This window comes from Mus caroli, chromosome 14 (assembly GCF_900094665.2).
Source record: "Mus caroli chromosome 14, CAROLI_EIJ_v1.1, whole genome shotgun sequence".
NCBI lineage: Eukaryota > Metazoa > Chordata > Mammalia > Rodentia > Muridae > Mus > Mus caroli.
This window is the reverse complement of record NC_034583.1, coordinates 68,819,585-68,842,194: the sequence shown is the minus strand read 5'-3', so window position 1 is coordinate 68,842,194 and position 22,610 is coordinate 68,819,585. Positions and strand designations below refer to the sequence as shown.

Here is a 22,610-nt window from a genome sequence, read left to right as displayed (position 1 = left end):
TTTTGTTTGTTTTTTTTTGTTTTTCGAGACAGGGTTTCTCTGTGTAGTCCTGGCTGTCCTGGAACTCACTCTGTAGACCAGGCTGGCTTCGAACTCAGAAATCCGCCTGCCTCTGCCTCCTGAGTGCTGGGATTAAAGGCGTGCGCCACCACGCCTGGCTACCTTTGCATTCTTAGAATAAACTCTTTTGTCTTGGTGAATTATTAAAAAGAAAATTTCTACTTTGATTTTCTTTTCAATATTAAATCTTAATCTTTGGAAACATATCTAAAAGATCTGTACCTCTCTTTCTCTGTGTGTGTGTGTGTGTGTGTGTGTGTGTGTGAGTTCGTGCACGCACGTGCATGCGAGTGCATGTACACATACTTACATGCACACAAACTGAAACAATAGCTAAAAGAAAGCTAATCCTTTTCCTTGATCTGAAACCATTTCTAAGCACAAGAAAAAAAATATTAATGTGCCCCGTAAAAATTCCAAAGAGCTTACTTTCTAAAAATTAAGCTTAGTCTGTTGGAGGGCAAGGAACGCCCAGAAAACTTTCCAAATCAAGATATTTTCATTTCTCTTTATGAGCTTTTAACTCTGTCTTCTTACATTTTCCCAGCAAGTCACCCCCTTCGTGTAGCTTTTCATTTATCAGCTCTGCCTACCTGCAGCAGCTAGAGCTTACAGCTACACTCCTGGCCTCTCAGTTCTAATGTTGTCTGTTTTTATTGGTGTGTTTAATCTCCCTGATCCGGGATCCGGCTTACTGCAGATTCCTTCATCCCTTGACTTTATCTCAGAATATGCGACTGAAGTATCAGAACAGCAGCTTCGCAAACTTTCTAATTATTAAGTTATTAATTTCTGTTTTTATCTTAATTGCTTCCTTTAGTTTCACTCATTGTTGCTGCTGTAAATTCCTTGGTACAGAATTCGTGTATTTTTTTTCTTTCGTATTAAATGGATTTAAAAGTTTTAATTTCCTTTCTCTGTGCACAGCTCTGCATGCATTTCCCATAAGATGCCAGTGCAGTACTATTTTTTTTTTATGGCCTCCATAAACCATTTTTTTCTCCTAACTGTTTCAATGTTTTCTGGGTTTCTTTGTCACCTTTCCACTTTTTTAACTAAACTAATAACCCATGGAAAACTCAGGAAGTACAATCAACCTATGAGGGACTTTAGGAAAGGCCAAAAAGGTGAAGAGAATGGCGTCTGTTACATGGGGGCCCCAATGAGCAGGATTCGCTTAGAGCTGGGTTAACCACGCCTCAGAGGGAGCTTCATACGGGGATACCAGGATACCGCAGTCTCTGCTGAGGGCATCAGCTGGAAGGCAAGAGCCGGAGCATTGTAGTGCAGGATCTTTCCCCAGGCAGCAGCACTGAACAGAGGAGAGAATGAGCTCAGAGAAAACAGGGCAGCATGCCTGTGCCTGTGACCACGGAACCAGACACCCACCCCACATAATGACAGTGGCTGCTTATCTTGGGTGTCAGCATGTCCGGACAAACATAAGCAAGAATCACCGTATTAAGAAACAAATGCATTGGAGATCAGATCGGGGGAAATGGAGTTGGTATAATAAGTAGAAATCATTAATAACTGTGTAACCACCATCATTAGAGAGACGAGAATGTTAGACCCAGAAAGCAAACTGTTGCTAGGATAAGGCAAATGGGCAGTTTTGGTTAGCGGAAGGATTCAATCCATGTGTCGGATAAGCACAGTGGATAGTGCTGAGGGAATGTAGTCGGCGGGACGATCCAGGACCTTCTTCAGAACAAGATGCAAAGGGAGGATGCAAAGGAAACAATGAAGATGTATGGAGACATGACCCTGCGCATCTGGAATCTGTTTGATAGATGTCCCGGGAATGGTGAATCGCGATGGAACAGGGGGATAAACGCGGATAGAAAGTCAGAGAGATGCATGCATCCTCAGATCTGAAGAGACAAGCAAAGGCGGCACAGAAGATTAAAAACAGAAATAGAAGCGCCGTAAATCTTCTCATAATTCGGGAGGGGAGGGGAAGGAAATGATTAATAACCACAACAGAGGAAATGCAGCCAGAGATCATAAAAATAAAGAGAATACTGTGAATGGAATGTCAGTTACGTGGTGAGAGTACAAATATGTGCAAATGAACTGCCAACCACAGGAAATGAGAACGTACCAATCCACAAATGAAAAGAGACCAGGGAACAGGGTAAGAGGAAAGCCGGCCACTTTTATCACTACAAATATATTTTAAATCAGAGGCACAGAGTGGTTAAAAACCCAGTCAACAGCCAGAGGAAGTGCCACACAAACACCAAGAACAATGGGATGCGGGACGTATTCTATAAAATGCAGAGAGAGAAAAAGGAAATTTACTTGAAAGATAACTAATGAGAAGAACAGACTATTTCAAAGCAATAAACAATTTGCACTGAGCGGCAAACTCTGCCTGAGCATCCCTGAGCAAATCTACGGCCTGTTGTTCATGGCGAACATCAGTCACAGTCAAGGGGAAGTGGGAATCACCTGCATACTGTGAGGAGTGAGGATTAAATCCTTGGCATGGCATGGTCTGTCTGTTTCCTGGCACATGGCCCATGCAAAATGAACTGAAATCCCAGAGACGAGCTGAAGATGTAGACAAAGAGTAGGGAGCCAGCACATAGAGGGACCATACCACAGGTCTCACAGCTATGCATCTGGTTCCCTACAGCCCTGAGTGCTACACTGTCCTCAATGTCTATACAACTGAAAGCACACCACTTTGCTTCTCTGTCTCCTTTTTACTGCCTCTCGGCTCCCCTGTCTGTGCCTGCTTATCAAAAGCAGGTTTGACCATCAGATCGCAACCTCAAATGGTTTTAGTTGCCATCCTACAAATTTTCAATTGTGAAATTCCACCATTAGGAAGTTAGGAGGTTCTACACACACATACACACACACACACACACACACACACACACGCACGCACCCCACTGGTTTCAATTGCTCAACGTGTACTGAATGCTTCACGTGTATGTACAGACTTCCAGACTCGTTTCATAATTCCTGCTTCATTCAAAGCATTGGAATCTGTAACATCACAGATCCTTGGTCACTATGTGGGGTTGGTTGTGTTTTGTGTTCCTGTGTGTGTTATTCATCTTCTTTGTGAACTGCCATCACCAACTGTGAGCCACTGTTGGACTACATACATAAACACTGTGGCTGGAAGGAGCCATCCTCACAGAGCAAACCCAGAATTCATCCTTTGTTTGTAAAGTGCTGTCAGTCCCCCCCCCCCCAATTTTTATCTTAAAGAATCCAAAGGTTTCTGTTCACCAAGCCTTCAAAAGCACATGGCACTGGAAGTGACCTGCCATAACAAGGAAGGCCTCATGAATACCTTCTGATGTCCATCCCTCGTCTTTTGCAGTCTGGGGCTGTCTTCCTTCTGCGGAGAATCCCTGTGTGCTTGGCTGCCGGCCTGTGAAGGTGTAAGTGGAGAAGCATCACCCTCAGTGTATTCATCTTCCTATCCAGGGACTGCTGCTAATGACTCAGCCTCACTGTGGAGCGTACACTAAGCTTCCCATCCACACTTGCTCACTGAGTGATTTATGCACACCATCTGAAGACACCCCCCTGGGATCTATAAAAAGAAGGCTAGTGTAAGCACAATCATCCAGTGCATTTTAAAGGATGATTTAAATGTTTGTTTAATTAAGCTGTAAAAAAATTGTTTTTTTTCCCTTGGAGATAACCAACATAATTCATCCCTTCTGGTGTGAAGTTGACGATGTTTTTGAGATTATTCCAACCGACTGATGGGTCCGTCTCACAGACAAGCGGTAAGGGCACTGACTTGAGAATCACCGTTATGGCCGCTGCTCATTGGTGGTATCCTATTAAACTCTGTCAACTGGCGATTGATACAATTGTAATTCCAAAGATGGACTTCTTTCTAAGCCTTTATCTGTACCCAAAACACAGTTCTACTCCCGAGAAGGGGAAATGGAAATTCTGCTCTGGAGCACAGGAGCCTCGGAAGAGCCAGCTCCTTCAACGGGATGCCTTGCTGTCTTTCTGAATCACCGGCAGAGCCCTGGCCTGGTAGCCAGGGTCTTCTATTGTGAAATGTATGAGATTCCAAGCAGTCATGGTCCCTGACTTACAGTTCACTTGTGATGGTTTTCATCCCCAGACTTTATGGTTGTACAGAAGTAATGTGCATGCAGTAGAATTGAGTTCTGATCCTCTCCCTGGCTAGTGATATGTAGTAACACATTACCTCTGGGTGCTCGGCAGTGGAAGCAAGCCACAGATCCCATCCGCCACGCCGTCAGGAAGATAAACAACTCACACTGTGATTTTGCTAAGCTAGGATGCTCACTGGGTCACACACATTAAATACATTCTGATTTGTAATATTTTTCAAATTACGATGGGTTTAATCTGGGTGTAGCCCCATCGTGAGCCCAGACTATCTGTATTTCGTTCATGTGTCATACAGTTTGTCTACTTCACCCCAGCCTCCTAAAAGCAAGAAGCACAACCTGATAATCTAATGGTCCAGAAACTCCACTCCTGGGAGCAGCGTGTGGGAAAGCCACATATTTCAGGCCCCATTCTCTGGACTAATAATCCAGCTAGCCCATATAGGCTGCCTCCCCCTGTTCCTTTACTATAATTTTTCTCAAGTACTTCTTAGATCATTCCCCAGTTCTTATAACTATAAAAATCTATCTACCACCAAACAGCAAGAACCTCTCTTCAGGGAGGGAGAGAGCTTTCAGAATCACATCAGGCAGAAGTACCAGGGAGACTCGTGAAGCCTGTGTGTTCAGAAATCCTGCACATGCCCCAAACCTACTTTATCACATAAGCAACCTGCACACCATGACTTTCTCTTATCTATATTCCCAAACTACGGAGTTGTGATAAGCCACGGCAGGTGGAGAGCGGCTCTCTCATGCCCCTTCCATTACATTAGAGACAGTCAATCTTAGTCACAAATATTCCATATCAGATCCAGGGAGCCATTTACATTAGAGACAGTCAATCTTAGTCACAAATATTCCACATCAGATCCAGGGAGCAAAGAAGAATGTAGTTAAATATTATGGTTTGAACAAGGAACAAGAATTCAACTTGGGTACTTTCTCTGTAAGTGTATCACATTACTCTGTACTGGGAAATGAATCTTATTTTTCAGCTGCAACATAAGTTGCAACATGAGATGCAACGCAGGAGGTGCCATATAAAAGGCTACAAGAACCTGGGAGTCACGTGGTACCCTAGCTATAGAAAGCTCAAAGTCACCTGTAACCCCAATTCATGCTTACCCAGTCACCTATAACCCCAATTCATGCTTACCCAGCTGGGATCTCTAAGCAGGACTGGAAGTTTCTGTTTAAAAGAAAAATACGAAAGAAAAATATATTTTATTTTCTACTTTTTTCTTAGTTCTTAATACTAGCCCAGTCTAAATCACTGCATTCACATAATTTTGTAGAATTAAATATTCACTTGATATAATAATAGACTAAAGCTTTGTCATCAAAGCAAAACACAACTTTATCCATTATCAGCGATACTGAGAATACATTTATTTGTAAACAGTACCTGAGCCTCCTGTGTGCAAGGATTATGTCAAATGAGATCCCAGATTTTAATAACTGTTGTGGTAACCTTTCTTCACATTATGTGAAGGTGTGTCTCTATATTTTCAGTTGTTAATACTGGACTGGCAAAGAACTAAGTGCCAGCAGGATTTTGATATTGTCATTTCTATAACCCTTCACTGAGTATTCTATTTTTGTAAAAAAAAAGTTTGTCCTTCCTTGCCTGCCTAAAGACAATCTAGAAATATATCAGAGGGTGCCTCACAGCTGATTGGATGTTAAAAGAGAGAGAGAGAGAGAGAGAGAGAGAGAGAGAGAGAGAGAGAGAGAGAGAAAAAGAGAAAGAGAGAAAGAGAGAAGGGAGGGAGGGAGGAAAGAAAGAGAAAGAAAGAAAGAAAGAAAGAAAGAAAGAAAGAAAGAAAGAAAGAAAGAAAGAAAGAAAGAAAGAAAGAAAGAAAGAAAGAAAGAAAGAAGAAAAAGAACTGATGGCCAATAGCAGGTCAGTAAGTCAGGAAGTAGGGGGCTGAACTTCTGGTCAGAGGAGAGATGCTGAGAGCAAAGCAGAGGTGGGAAGCAGACAGGGAGGAAAGAGACATGGAGCACAGAGGAATAGAGAGGTATAGAATTTGCCATGTGGTAGGTCGTAGATTATTTGAGTTAGCTGGAAGACTGCCCATGCAAAAGGCCTAAGCTTTAAACTTTATAGAAGACTATGTATCTTATTTATACTGCTGGCAGATCCAAGAAAGTCCCACATTATGCCGAAGTTGACATGTGAGACAATGCTTACAGCATCAGTGCATGATAACTGTCATGACAAATGAGGCTAGTAAAGATGACATTTAATAAACAGGGTCAAAGACACCCTTCTCCAAGTAGGTGGCGCTAAGCTGTACTTCAGAGTGAACAGGAAACAGATGAAGGGAAGAAAATAGCATCACATAAACAAATGACAAATCACATTTACCCAGGATCTAGTCCTAAAGGGAATGTCTTCATTAAAGCCCTACCCTTCAAGGCTCAGAGATCTATGTGAAAATGGAGACAGAGAGATCCTAAGAGCCAGAAGTAGTGGATGACCGTGAGGAAACCGTGTCTGTCAGACATGGCAGGGCTGATGCACACATGAACTCACAGAGACCATAGCAGCACATGTAATCCAGATAAAATTCCTAGCACAGAGAAGGGATATGGGACCTGGGTCCCACCCCTGCCCAAGAAGCCATTTGCAATGGACACCTGCTCTGTGGGTTGTTTTGTTTTGTTTTGCTTTTGTTTTTGTTTGTTTGTTTGTTTTGGACATTTTGGCAAACTTTTTAAAGAAAGTGATACAAGAAAAGAATGAACCAAACCAGGAGCTGGCAAGAGTAGGAAGACCTGGGCAGGGTAAACTAGTTACTTTTCTCTTTGTTCTGCGAAGTATCTGACAAGGTGCAGTTTAAAGGAGGAAGGGTTTGTTCCAGCTCACAGTGGAGGACCCAGTCCTCCATAGTGAGAAGGACTCAATAGCTGGAGCAGGAACCCCCACTGTCACAGTGCAGCCACTGTCAGGAAGAAGAGAATGAACAGTTCATTATCTTGTGTTGACCCCCACCCCGGCCATAAAATTATTTTGTTGTTGCTTCATAACTGTTATTTTTTGCTACTGTTATGGATTGTAAATTAAATATCTGATACACAGGATATCTGATATGTGGCCCTGTGAACGGGTCCTGACCTACAGGTTGAAACCTGCTGTCCTATAAAGTTCCCATGACCTTTCCAAACACTATCAGCAGCTGGGGACCACAGGATCAAATCCATGAGCCTGTGGGAGACACTTTACATTCAAAAGACAAAAAAAAAAGACAAGCATGTTATTTTCCTTCTTCAGAGCTGCACAGGAGACGAACACACCAGCTACCTGGGAAGCCAGACGGGTCATAGGAAGATGAAAGAAAGGAATCATTTAAAAAGTCCAAATAGATGCTGTTTTACCTCATGTGCCTACTCTAGCCCTGAAAATCCAAGTGCTAATTTTCTCAATGCTAATGGGAAATCCAAAGTTTATTCTCCTGGTGGAGGGGGAAGGAAGCAGGTGTAGCACATGCAGAAGGCGGCAAAGGTGAACAGCATGGCTGAGACAGAGGCATGGCGTCCTGCAGCCCGGTGCCTTTGGTGGAGGTCACACCTATCTCCTGCACTGTTGCCACCCAGCAGAAAGAGAGGCTGAATTCTTTCCAACGCATCAAAGACAGATCCCTAGAAAATGAAGATTTCCCTTATCCGTGAGAACTATTAAGTCAGTAAAACACTTTATTGCTTAGAGTCTAGAAAAACGTGTCAGCAGGCAGGAGTAAAAAGTACCTGGCAATACATTCAAGGAGAAAAGAAATGTTCAAAAGAAAAGGTAAGAAAATAAATCCAGGTAGCCTAGGATTAGGGGAATAGGGATTCTATAAGGAGAAAATGAAGGGAAATGAATGAAAAAAGATAACACTAGAAAGCCATCTAGAACTAGAAATGGGTTTCCAAATTGAAAATGGATAATAAAAGCCCTCAAACTCAGTCACACCATTACAGACTATCAGGAGAGGAAAAAGGGGGATGTTAGATTATTCCCAGGGAACGCAGGTTTTAAAAGCTCCTGTAAGAACTGAAATCCAGGCGCCCTGGGACTCCTCGGGAGCCAATACTGAAAGTGGAAGAGCAAGACCATCAAAACCCAGAAGCAGACCTCCTTCCAGTTTGGAACAGCTTCCAGTCAAGCTGCAGGTGCAGTAGGAGGGAATAACAAGGAATAGCTTGGTCCCAGGAGGTCCTGGGCACATTTGTCTTCCATGCATCTTCTTCAGGACTCTACTAGATACGATGTTACATTAAAACAAAAAAAGCAAAGCATGAAAACACAGCCAAGGAGATGCAGAGACCAGAGGATAAGAAAGCAATAAAGGAAGGCAATTCCCAAGACATCCTCAGAGCATCCTTCGCAACCTTGGCTGCATTTCACAGCTGCCTTGGGTGCTTTAAAAACCCTCAGGTCCAGGTCACATTGTAGCTGCATCTCTTGGGGGGTGTGACCTAGGCATGAACAAGTTTTTAAGCTCCCCAGATTGATTCCCTGGGCAGAGGATGCTCTGACCCATTGTGTTAAAGGAAAGCCCCAGAAGAACCCCTGTGCTGAGGACCAGAAGAACAAGCTGCACTCAGAGCTGGAGTGAAAGGAGATCAGAACAGGGAAGATGGCACTGATGAGCTAGCTGACAGTCAGGAAGTGGAAAAATGTGTGGGAACCTTAATCAAGAAGCATATGGGCAGAATGGCGAAGACGGTTTCTTTTGAATATTTGATTAAGAATGCAAAAGTAAAATAGAGTCTTTTCAAATGTTTACAAGTTACAAGACACAGAAAATGTAACCAGAATATACTATCTGGCCAAGGGAAAAAAAAAATCTCAGATAGCTCATAATACTGGGAAACCTGAGACACTGGTGGTATTGAGAAAGTGACAAGAAGAAATGAGTTAGCAAGGACTGAAAGTCATCAAGAGACAGAAATATGTACATGTCAATGGATATTGCCAAAAATCCAAAAGGGTACAAAATGACCTCCCAGAGAGAGTGCCATCCCAATTTCTAGACTATGTTAATTCACTACCAATGACAAAAGGCACAGCAAAGATGAGGGATCTTGAGGTGGGAGACTAGTTTGTATTAACTAAGTAGACCCAATGTAATTCCAAGGGTCTGCAGAACAATGGGGCAAGAAGGTCAGAGCAGGGATAAGGGAGAATAAGGGTCAGGCTGATGAAGCATCAGATGGGCAACCAATGAATGCTTAGACTCACTCGAGATAGCAAAAGGCAAGACATAGATGCCCACGTCTCCACAAAATGAACCAGTCCCATAGATTGTGTGTGTGTGTGTGTGCCTTTAGACTTAATTTGGATTTCTGGCCCTCAGATATGTAAATATTGAATAAATGAATTTGCTTTCATGGAGACGTTCTCAGTGCAATCTTTCCCAGCCTTGGCTGCACTTCATAGCTACCCACTGTCAGTCTACGGTGCTTTGTTTCAGCCACAAGAGAAAATACAAGGACTTTGTGGTGTGTGGATACAAACAGGATGAGGCAGAGTGGAGAGAGGGTAGACATATAAGCATCATGTGACATCTTAAAGGAAGGGACAGGTGACCCACACATGGATAAGAAATACAAACAAATCACATGGAGTGTGTAGGGTGTGAAGAGGGAGTGGATAGCCACAGGGCAACTTCCCTCCAATATAAACATGCACATGGATATAAAATTTAAAATGTATCTGGAAATATCCATTAGCCCCAACACACACTTACTAGAGAGAGTGACACCATCTATGTGTAGGTAAATGCTGTAAATTCCTCTTTGTCTAAAGTCCTAAAGCTCAAAAGGCTTCATTCTAACACACAAAGACGTTTTCTTGTAGCCTTTTTTATCTAGAGTACTTATAAAGTCCCTATCTTCCAATGGTGGATAGATGTTCAAATTAGAAGAGTGTCTAAGAACTCAAGGGGAGAGAACCCATGCCTAGTACTGAGAAATTCCTTTATTAACTCAGGAATTTGGTGAATAAAACAGCATTGTCCATTTATGTAGGATACCTCTCTTCAAACTATATATCTATCTATATATATATATATATATATAGATATATATGTGTGTGTGTGTTAATATATGCACACATATACATATATATGTATATATGCTTACATACATACATACATGCTTATGGAGAGCTATCGTATACTATCCCTAGCAGAGGAGCTATTGGCAGTTGATACCTGGCTGGGGGGTAAAGAGTCAATGTTTCCTAGGGAGTAGGATCTCTGGTAGGTGGCCCATGCCCAAAAGTATGAGTGGCACTTACTAAACTCAACTGGGCAATGTACAGAGAGTGAGAGATTTTGGAGCACTCTGTCCTACACGGAAGGTCTTCATCAAAGCCCTCCCCTCTCTGTGGATCTGTGTGGAAGAGGAAGTGGAACGGTTCAAGAGCCAGAGGTTGTGGGTGACTCCAGGGAAACAGTGCCCAACAGACACAGCAGGACTGATGCACACACAAACTCTCGGAGACTGGGACAGGAATGCACAGGACCTGCACAGCATTCTCCCAGCACAGAGAGGGGGAGTGGACACTGAGTCCAGCTCTAAGGAACAAGCTATTTGTAGTCAATTATCATCTTCTGGAAGAGGAGAGCCACACGCCAGACTCCTTCCCAGAGGCACTGAGACCATGTGAAAGGATTCCATCATTCCCGGTTTGTCTTTTGTCTTGTTTAGTTTTATTAATTTTTGTCTTACTGGTTTTTGTTTTATTTTGGTTAATTTGTTTTGATTTTTTTTCTATTTTGCTTTTGGAGAGAGAAAGAACATGAAATTAAGTGTGGGGAGGTAGTAGGGAGAACGTGAGAGGGATTGGGAAGGGGAAAGAGCCGGGCAGTGGTGGCACACGCCTTTAATCCCAGCACTTGGGAGGCAAAGGCAGGCAGATCTCTGAGTTCGAGGCCAGCCTGGTCTACAGAGTGAGTTCCAGGACAGCCAGGGCTACACAAAGAAACCCTGTCTCGAAAAACAAAACAAAACAAAAAACAACAACAACAAAAAAACCCAGATGATGGCTCATCAGGTTAAGGTGCTTGCTACAAAAGCCTGGAAACCCATGAAAGGGAAAGAATATAAAAGAATGGAAAAATTATTATATGAAAATTTCAGGAAAGAAAGAAAGAAAGAAAGAAAGAAAGAGAGAGAGAGAGAGAGAGAGAGAGAGAGAGAGAGAGAGANAGAGAGAGAGAGAGAGAGAGAAAGAAAGAAAGAAAGAAAGAAAGAAAGAAAGAAAGAAAGAAAGAAAGAAAGAAAGAAAGAAAGAAAGAGAAAGAACGAGACATGAAGTTGGGAAAGAGTTGTGCTATACAGCCAGAGCAGTGAGATAGGCATGCTAAAGATACATTGAACATATGCATAAAATATAATTTTGTAAATGTAGGAAGAAAATTTTTACAAAATTACTTTGAAGAGCATATTAAAATTAAGAAATGGGAAAAAACACAACAATTTAAGTCCTTGCAGCTCCTCACACACATGAAGATGGAAGGGACAGATGGCTCACATTCTGAACATTGACAGGTTCCTCTCTACAAGGAACAAATGTTTCTCACAGAAATGCACTGTGCACACTTGACTTTCCTAAAGCACTGGAAATGGCTTCACCAAGCCTTCTCAGAAAACCATGCGTACAGATCAGATAGACAGAGGGGAGCACACTGTGGTAAGAACTCAGTTACGTATGTCGAACACTGACAGCTTATTAATAGCTTTGTGTCAAAATGGAGTATCTCATGCGTGTGGCTCCTGAGGAAATCATCCTGAGGCTGATCCCACTCCGTATTTCCCATTGATGGCTGGAGGATGACATGAAGTACACACTAATCAATCCACCGAAGATGCAGCTCTGGGAGATGTGGCTGATGCCTTCTAGGTGACAATATTAAGAATTCAGGATGGTCTTGTGAAATCAAGGAAATGAGTTGAAATCAACGGAGCCAGCAGACACAGTCCTGGTGCACATTTCCAATGATAGGATTCAGGAGCTCCCAACTAGAAAGCAAGACTCCCCTGGCAAGCAGAACCCTAAACGCTCCCCCATTCCCATCTGTCCTATTGTCCCTGCACGGCCATGGGGCTATCCAGACTTGCTTAGGACCTGCCCTTCCACACATAATTTATGTCTGTGACATGCAGTTTCTCAGTTCTCCCCCTTAGGGACCTGCAGCCACGGGGCTCAGATGGCCAATCTGGGGTGACACAAATTATAGAGCTCACACTGACAAGTTTAGAGTATGCAGCACCACATCAGAAATGGAAAAAAAAAAAAAAACACAATGCTTACAAGGATGGGAAGCAAGAGTGCTCCTTATCTTCTAAGAGGGGTGTAGTGTTAGCAAGCAATAACCAAATCTGGCCATCTTTACCTTCTAAACATTTTTCAACATCTAGTCTCTCTTGATGAATTCCTCATCACTCGGTGCCTAGATCAGGGTTTTTAAGGACTCTTTGCTCTCAATTCTTTTGGACCTATGCTGCATACCACCATCTGTCTGGTCCCAGGAAAATACAAGAGATCTCAAAGCGTCCTTTCGCAGCTTTTCAGGCCCAGTGGCCCCCACCACTTGCCAGTTTGACACACAAATGTTCTTAATTGCTCTTCCACCAGAAGTGCCACAGCTTCCTGTCAGGGACATTTCTATTTGTCCCACTGTCTAGGTCAGCACTTCTGAACCTATGAGCCATGACATTTTGAGGGGTTGAGTGACCCTTTAACAGGGTCACCCAAGACCTTCAGAAAACACAGATATTTACATTATCATTCATAATAGTAGCAAAATTACAGTTATGAAATAGCAACAAAAATAATTTTATGGGGGGGGAGTCACCACAACATGAGGAACTGAATTAAAGTGTTGCAGCATTAGGAAGGCTGAGAGCCACTGATGTAGGTAGTGCTACTAGAATCTGGGGGCCGGAGATGCTCCACAAACTGGACATTAGCCAGCCTTACCCAGTTTGCCATGGATACTCCAGTTGACGAAAGCTCCTCACAGTTCAGGGTTAGTTCTTGAGCCTTCTGGCTTATTTCTCCCTTGAATCTGTGGCAACCATTCTCTCCTATACCAACCATGCTTTCCCCTTGCCTTCATACCTTGTGGCAATGAATTCTAACACCTGGAATGGCTCTCATCATTTTACTAACTCATTTTGTCACCTGCAGCCCCAACGTCCTCTACCAGGGAGAGCTGCCCACAGCCCGGCGTACACACTTCTCTCTAAAACAGTGGCAGCCCTTGCTAGTGGTGCTAAGCCCTGTGCTCATCACACAGCTGTCTAAGTGATGGTTTTTACTCTCTGATTCGGGGGTAGAAAGTGAACTGGATCTTATGTGGAAAGAAGCATTTTGTCGAGGTAAAGGAGTCGAGCCCTGCATAGCAATGCACCTGATTGTCCAGGTTTACCCAGCCTCATTTACCATTGCCAAACCATGGAATCAGCGTAAGTCCCTGTGAGTAGATGGAGGATAAAGAAAATACGGGAGGAATACCATGACAGAGTGGCTTTCACCATAAAGGACAAAACTGTGTTGTTTTCAGGACAGTGAGTTGAATGAAATAAATTATAGTGCCAAGCAAAACAAGCTAGACTCAGCTAGCCAAATGTCCAATGTTTATTCCCTCACGAAGAATCAAGGATAAAAAAAATTAAAAACATGAAAATGGCAGGATTATTTGGGGAAAGGAAAAGGACCAGGAAGACTAGACAGAGAGGGCTTGAGGCTAAGGGCAGAGGGAGTCAAATAATAAAAATGCGTTATATTCTCACAGAAGAATATTAGAAGGAAACACATTATTCTGTACAAGATAAAAGATCTGGAGGAGGTATAGGTGGATGGCTGGGTAAGATAAAGGACTTTTCGGATGCCCATGTTGGGAACAAATACAAGCATTATTTTACACCTCCAGGAGCAGTTGCTGGGGGTGGGGCAGAGTCTCAGATGATTCTGTTCTGTGTCTGTCACTTCCTGTTCTTAAGCTTCAGTCCCTAAATGTCTCTTCAAAAGGTGGCAGACAGCAGCCTGCGTGAGTTTCCACTCACCCATCTCGAGGACTGGGTGGCAGGAGGAGCAATCGGCCAGGCACTTCTGTTTCTCCGCTCTGTGTCCAGTCTGCTCAAGAGCTCAGCCGTTTTGCTACCAGGAAAACAAATAGGTGTTAGTGCTCAAAAAAAAAAAAAAATAGAAATAGTGCTGTTTATTGTGCCTTAGGATACCAGCCTGGACTTCCATGGGGTGAGGACTAAAAATATCCTAGGGAGAACAAAAGGTTAAAAGTCAAGGTGTGATAGAAAATCAAAACTAAGTGGTTTTTCGGGACTGCATCTTGAAGAGCGTGTGTTTTAAAAATCTAAAATTGGCCTTGTGAAATGTGAGCCAGTTAGTTCATATTTTGCACTTTGTCTTAGCGACAGAGACAAATCCTCCCTACAACTCCTCCGAATGCTGCTTAATTTCCTCTGTGCATATCTCCGGTTTGACATCAGACGTCTTCCTTATAGACCTGAGGAACACTAATCCCTGACAACATCTCACTTCCTTTCAGATTTACATTAAGCCCTGAGCCCTCCAAGAGTCTTCCTTTAGTCATCTCATCTCCCACATAGCTCTGACTGCTCAGAGGACATGCAGAGCCCATTGGCCAGCAGTTCTCTCTCATTTGTGGGCCTGGAGCCTTTCCTAATTCTGAAACAGAAATACAGCCCACAACACACACATACACACACACACTCATACACACACACATACATGTACACACACACACACATATACACACACATATACACACACTCATACACACACACATACACACATATACACATACACACATACATACACACACATACACAGGCACACATACACAGACTCACACACATACACACACACACATACATACACACACATACACACATATACACAGGCACACATACACACACATACACACACACATACACATACATTCACACATATACACACACATACACACACATACACATACACACACACACACACATCTTTGCATTTGATTTGATGAAAGACATGGACTTTCTCGGAGGTTAAAAAGCGCTGCTTGGCCTGAGGAAATACTGGCTCAGTCAACAAAGTGCTTGCTATACAAGCATGAGGACTTGAGGTCTGAATCCATGACCCACATAAAAAGTTGGGCATAGCAAAACACGCCAAGAGTCGCAGAACGGGCAGTACAGAAACAGGAAATTCCCTGGGGCTTGCTGACCAGCCAGTCTAGAAGATCAGGGAGTTCCAGATTCATTAAGACATTTTAGCTCAAAACATATGACACGAGCTGGGCTCGATGGCCCATACCTCTGACCCCAGCACCCTGGAGGTGAAGATAGAAGGATCTCTGCGAGCTGGAGTTCAGCCTGGTCTACACAGCAAGTTCCAGTCTACCTAGAGCTGCACAGTGAGACCCTGTGTTATTCAATTAAATAAGGTAAAGAAGCAATAGGATAAAATGCCCAAAAGTGACTTCTGACCTCCACATGCATGTATACAGGCCAGCACACACATGTTAACATACAAGTATGTATAGCACATACCCAAAAATCCATAGTACTATTGACTCAGGCACACATTTCTGGTATTTCCCTTTAGCTTTTAGCCTTGACAGGAACTAGACAGGTAATAGGGCCTTTGGTTTTCCCTTAATCTAAATCACCGCTCAGTTTTCCCTCTCCCCCACGTCAAGCACAGAGCACTGGAGTTACTTCCTACTCCTTACTTCAAGTTCTGCTTCCTCCCGCCAACCTTGGTTAGCTCCGTTTCTCCTTTCCCTTGGCAACATCTGGAATTTCTACGTCTTAGTCCACGTTTACAGATGCCTGACTCATATTGCCCCAGGCTCCTGTGGCCTGCTCCCATCTTCCTTCTGCTCTTCCACCTACTATAACTTCAGGTCTAATGCTAAGATTAGATCATCCAGAACACAGGACATGGGCATCAAAGGAAACACGGGGGTCTGAAAAGAGCCAGAGGCAACCAGTTGTGTGTGCAGGGGAAGACAATTCAAGGAATTTGAAATGGAGCAAAGGTGCCAACACAACACCGTGGTGAAGTTTCTTGGCTAGAACCGAACATTTAAGCAAAGTCAGATGCTTGAGCTAAGAAAGGAATGCACTTTGTTAAAAGTGAAGCAAAGTTCACAACCCCAAAGAAGCCTGGGACCTCAGCAATCACACGGCACACAACCTGTCCACCTTGCCCGGAAGAGACAGAGACTAATGATGTCACACAAGCTGATGCTTTAAAAATCAATAACGTAAAATAGGAGACAGTCCTACACCATAGGTATACTGCACTTAACATTCTTCCTGGTGGATATTTATTTTGGTTTTTGTTTGTTTTGTTTTGTTTTGTTTTGTTTTGTTTTGTTTTGTTTTGCTTTGCTTTGCTTTGCTTTGCTTTGCTTTGCTTTGCTTTGCTTTGCTTTGTTTTGTTTTGTTTTGTTTTGTTTTGTTTTGTTTTGTTGTTTTTGAGACAGGGTTTCTCTGTGTAGCCCTGGCTGTCCTAGAACTCACTCTGTAGACCTGGCTGGCCTCAAACTCAAAAATCCACCTGCCTCTGCCTCCCAAATGCTGGGATTAAAAGCATGGGCCACCACTGCCAGGTTGCTGGTGAATATCTATGTCACTCTAGTGACCATCCCAGAGTATGACATACAAACGTTCAACTGCAGTTTTAAGTAGTCATAACTATGAAGCTATCCTAATTGAAAACTGTAAATGATGAGTAACCTTTCCAGCGGTGTGTGTGCTGTTGGGAGGGGGCAGCTTTACCTGATCTTACTTTCTTTTAGCTAACACACAGATTCAGTTAGCCACGGGGTCCAGACAGAATATGTATAGGAGTAAAGAAAATAGGCTGAGCAATAAGTGACATATTCCAATCAGATCAAAGACTGAGAGAACATCAACCATGTTGGAGCTTTTGACAAATCTGGAAATTATTTCCCATATAAGGGGGTCAGCTGCTGCTTAGCTACAGACCAGTATTGCCAATGGGTAACAAGCCAGCAATGCCAGATGGCCCAGGTTTTACTATTAAAACCAAAGTGTGGAAATTTTTAATGAGAAATAATTTGACAATTATATTTTAAAACTTTGAAAACTTTGCAGGCTTACTCTGCTGGCCCCAAGCAAACTATGAAATAAACAAACCAAAGTCCTCTGCAAGCCAGATGTGGTACCAAGGGCCCTTTGTCATGATTAAATCACTGTTTCATTTATTTTAGAACTACAGGTTCTTTTTCTTTGGGTTAAAACTAGGAGTAAGAACAGCCAAGAAATGGTTTCTATACTGCTTCATATCTGCCAGCTAAAAGATATCACACCATGTTTCATTTTTATGCCAAATACTAAGACATATCATTTTTATTTACACTTACAGCTCTGTGTATTTGTGTTAATACACGAAAAGCAAACACTACATATAAAATGAAAAAGGAGAACCCCAGAAAATATTTATAAGCAAAGAAACATAATAAAAGGTCTACGGTGCAAAATTCATGGAGAACACTGATAAATCAAATTTCAGAGAGACAAAGAGCTCAACCTACAAGTGGGTAAGAGGTAGATATATACACTTCACCGAAGAAGAAACATAGTTAATAACACAAATAGGAACAATGGCTTAGGTCTTCTATAACATCACAGTGTCAAGGCCTTACACCTATGAACTTCATGACAACCTTGCAAAGACATCAACATCTTCAATTCACAGAAGCAACAAGGTCAAGGCCATACAATTAGCAAATATCAGAACCAGGACTCAGACCCAGACAATCCAACTGCAGAGGCCATACACTCGATTGTTCCTCTGGAGGAATACCCATGTGCAGGGGTGCTCTGTCTCAGTAACAAGTGAAAATAGGAAAATTAAAACAAGACACAATCACACATAAGTCAAAAAAATACTTTTTAGATATGGAAAATTGCCCCATGCTAAGGAGAATATTTGGCAGAATTTCTCTTATGAATTGCTGATGGGAAAGCAAATGAATCACCTGGGAGGAGGAAATTTGACAGCACCTGGTGGAGCTGAATCCATGTGCATTGTCTAGACATTTGGAATAACAGGGCTCTTGACACCAAAGGAGAACTGGGAACACAGAACCCAGCACCATTTGTAAGTGTCCCAGACAAGGCAGGAAGAGATAGAAAGGAGACAAACAGGAGGGAGGGAGAACAGGAGGGGTAAGGAAATGAATTGACATCATGAATCTGTACAAGTAGGTCTCACATCTGACAGTCATCTGATGTCCTCACCCAGACCTGAGGGTTACTGTGAAGTGATCCAGTCCTATGAAGACGTGTTCTACTGTCAAATAGCTGCATCTGATTCTTGCAAAGTAACCTACAAATTACCCACACTACCCCCTAACTGGATGAATGAATCCTATTCCTTTAGCAGTCACAGCTTCTTCCTCATGTTGGGATGTCACTCCTACCCTGACGATTTACCAAGACATCCCATCACAAAATGCCCCTGTCACCTTATGCCACCTTCTGTCTATTTAGACTCTTCCCTAAATTACCTAACCAGAGTGCAAATCCTATACTAGGCTCTGTTGAATGCACCTCCTAGTACTCCACAATTCTCTATAGTGTTTGTTTTGCTTCAACAATAAGCACAATTGGTTCACCTATAGGTGTGTCTCAAGTGGTTAGAGGGAAAGGATCCTGACAAATGTGACACATCAGGGCAGAATTTCTACAGGGAAGAACTAGAGAATAATAGCATTGAAGCAGCCTCTGTAGTACTTCATTTCCTTTTAAAATTAACACGGCATAAGCAGTGTAATAGAGAACAGGCACAGGGACCTTGGTTTCACTGGGCTGGGAAAGTCCAAGGAAGTTTCACTGTAGCTTTCTTAGGACAAAAGCTTTCCAAATGCCCATAGTAAATCCTACCTGTGAGGAACTGCAAAACTGAGACTCACCAGTGGAGTGTCTTAGAAATCACCCGGCCCAGGCCTTCGACTTTCCAGCATGTCTGGAGTGGAATCCAGAAATCTGTTTCTTAAAAGCACCCACGGGGTGATCTTAAGAGCTACCACATTACTACAGATGGGTATTTAATACACATAATTATCTTAGATCCATATGATTCTGACTTATGAATAATTCATGTTATAGAACACAGTTGGAAATAAAACTTCAGTGTATCTCAGAAACTGTCTAAGTGCTAACAGGACATTCTGCCTCTTCCTTCCAAACACTTCGCAAACCTAACTTTGGTTCTGGGAAGTCTGGGTGAATGAGTAATCGCCTTTTCATTCACATGGACAGCGCCTGCATCCTGAGTCTCTGCTATGGACTTTGGAGGCATTGTTTCCTATAACTGGCATAAACAAAAGATAGTCGCACATCTGTTGGCACTAACAGAGCCTGTGTAATAAGAATCCAGGAGAAACCGGCCCATCATAGACATGAGTTCCATTTATAAAATCAGAAGCAAATGATCTAGTAATGGGAGGGATAAATTTTCCTAAATTAATCGTGTATTTAAAATAATGATTTCAACTTAGTTAACAGTTTTTAATGCTTTAACCTTTCATCACAAAAGTAATACATGAATATAATGAGTGATTAAAAAGGAATAGAAAACAGAAAAGTTTATGTAATAAAGTAATGATGTCCTAGGTAATACTCCTCTCAATATGAATTGTTCCATATGTATTTTCCTGGGCAATTTCTGATTATTGGTAAACATTTGTCTAGGGAGATACAGATGTAAGGCATGCTTTACTTCAGGGGATGGCAATTAGGAGGGAGCAGAAAGGCCAGATCTTCTTAAATGAGTTCCTCTGGGCCTTGGCATAGAGGAGTAACACTTTCTTGGTCCCCTACAGCTGTATCTGAGGTCTGGGCTGAGAGAGCAAGAGCAGATGGCTCGGCCAGGCCTGAAGTGGCTCCTTTATGGTTACCCACATGGTTCCTAGTACTCTTTCCTCTTGTTTGACGGTGGCACTCAAAAGTAGGCTTGAAAGATGCTTGCTACACAGGGTAGAGGCTCCATTTGCCTGAGCTTTCCACTGCCAGAGGACAAAAGTTAATCTTCGGAGTCACATACTAGACTTTATCGCTACCTGGAAGACATATTCTTCTTGATTATTGAGTTGGGTTTGTTTGTTTTTTTTTTTTCACCATAGCTTTTTTCTCTCTCTCTAAAGAGAGCTATTTTATCCCTAAGTGGAATACTATGATCTTCTGTTTTACTCTGACTTTTCTGCATTAAGCTCATCCTTTGAATTCCATTCATATTACTTCTTACATATCTACCTTAATCCTTTACCAGCTAAATTCAGCTTTATCACATTGTTACTGATGAATACTTAGGTTATTCTAGTGAGCATCACACTATATACATCTATGTACATATAATACTATACTGAAATATGTAAATAGTATATCTTGTCTAGTATATGATCATATAGATATCCATATTTAAATCATGCTTAATGACGTCTTGATACTATATATGAATAAGTGTCACTCCTAAAACTATGTGTATTGAAACTACCAATTTGGAACCACACCTCCTTCAAGTGAGCATCAATCCTTGAATATTCTATTGATCTCAGGCACCTTCAAATAATATAGACTTACCCATTGATAAAATTGAGACCGTAAACTTTCCCCAAAGGCTCATGTATTAGAAGTTAGTCCTTGAGTGATATTACTGATGGGCAGTGGAACCTTTTAGAGGCGGTCTCTAAAGGGAGGTCTTTAGGTCTTTTTTGTGCCCTTGAAGGGGACCATGGGACCATAGTCTTTTCTTTTACCTTCTCTTGCTTTGCCAGAAGGGTAACAGTTTTATGTCACCATACTTTTATGTCACTGTACTTCTATCAGGATGTGGTACAATGGCACAGGCCTAAAGCAACAGAACCAATTGACTATAGATTGCACCCTCCAAAACTGTGAGGCAAAAGAATTTTTATATAAATTTAATTTTAGTACCTCAATTATTTTATTATAATAATGGAAAACTAATGGACCCATCACCCATTACCACTCCATCTTCCAATTCTACACTGCTCTGGATAGCTGCACCCTCTCCAAACAGCCTTCTAGAACTTTCTGCCATGAAAATTAAGATCTTCAACAACTAAAATCCAACAACTTTATGGCTGTAATGTTGTATCAGAAGCTCTCCCTCAAGAGTAACAGCACCTTCATTATGGCTCCACACATAACATGCACAGACACCACACACATGCCATATAGAAACATTTTTTAAAAATTTTCCTCAAATATTAAATCATTACTGGGTAAGTACCAAAGTAAAAAAATAAAGTTTTCATTACAAGCAACACATGTGAATGTTAATAAATTCAATGAGCAAAAGTTTTAAGATTAATAGGATATTCATATAATATTACAATATCATGATGTAGACACGTATCAGTTACAAACGGTGACTGCATCTTCACAGTGCAGACTACTTTAACTAAACAGCCAAAGTAACATCACGAGTGGAAGGGATATAAGTATCATGGACCTTATGATAGGATGCAGCAAGAGTGTGCATCATTCTATATGGGACTGCTTATTAAAATGTATATCTTTAGTCTAATAGTGTCAGACAGATGCAAATGGAAGGCTGTTCAAATAATAGAACACCATGGATAGGAGAAAACTAAGGGATCATGGTGAATAGATGTTTTTTGTGATCTTAAATCAGACCCTGAAATAGAAAAGAGACTTGGAAGAAAAATTGCAAGTTTCTAACAATGTGTTTTACATATATAGTACAATGCCAATGCTAATTGCCTGATGTTGATAATTATACTACAGTTGCATAGGCTATTAAATTCTCTTAGATGAAGGTGTCAATGGCAATTATACTATTTTTATATCTTGTCTTTAAGGTGAAAATCATTTCAAAATAAAAAGGGAGGCAGGTCTTTTAATGTATTGCTTGAAATTTAACTGTATTTGAAAAAGTGCTTCCCCCGTGCTTCTGAATTAGCTACTGTCTTTGTCACTATTCCATTGCTGGGAAGAGATATCATGACCAAGATAGCTCTGTCAAAGGGACATTTAATTGTGTGTGTGTGGGGGGGTGCATACAGTTTCAGAAATTCAGTCCATTATCATAAGCCAGGGAGCATAACGGCATACATGCTGGAACAGTAGCTCAGAGCTATATCTTGATCCATTAGCAGAGACAGACAGAGACAGACAGAGACAGACAGACAGAGAGACAGACAGACCCTGGAATGGGCTTTTCAAGCCTCAAAGCTCACCCCTCAGTGAAACACTTCCTCCAACAAGACAACTCCTAATCCTTGTAATCCTATTAGAGAGTTCAACAACCTGGTATCCAAGGAATCAAATCTATGAGTCTATGAGGGCCGTTCTTTTTTTTTTTTTTTT

At 41.9% G+C, this 22,610-nt stretch overlaps 1 protein-coding gene across 1 annotated transcript in view; it reads right to left on the bottom strand.

The window, feature by feature from the left end:
• The window catches only part of Epsti1 (epithelial stromal interaction 1), a 96,542-nt gene that overhangs the window by 23,416 nt on the left and 50,516 nt on the right, over window positions 1-22,610 (bottom strand). The window contains 3 exon segments of the mRNA XM_021182135.2: window positions 3,374-3,454; window positions 5,344-5,376; window positions 14,253-14,346. Of these exon segments, the coding sequence (XP_021037794.1) occupies window positions 3,374-3,454; window positions 5,344-5,376; window positions 14,253-14,346 (208 nt within the window).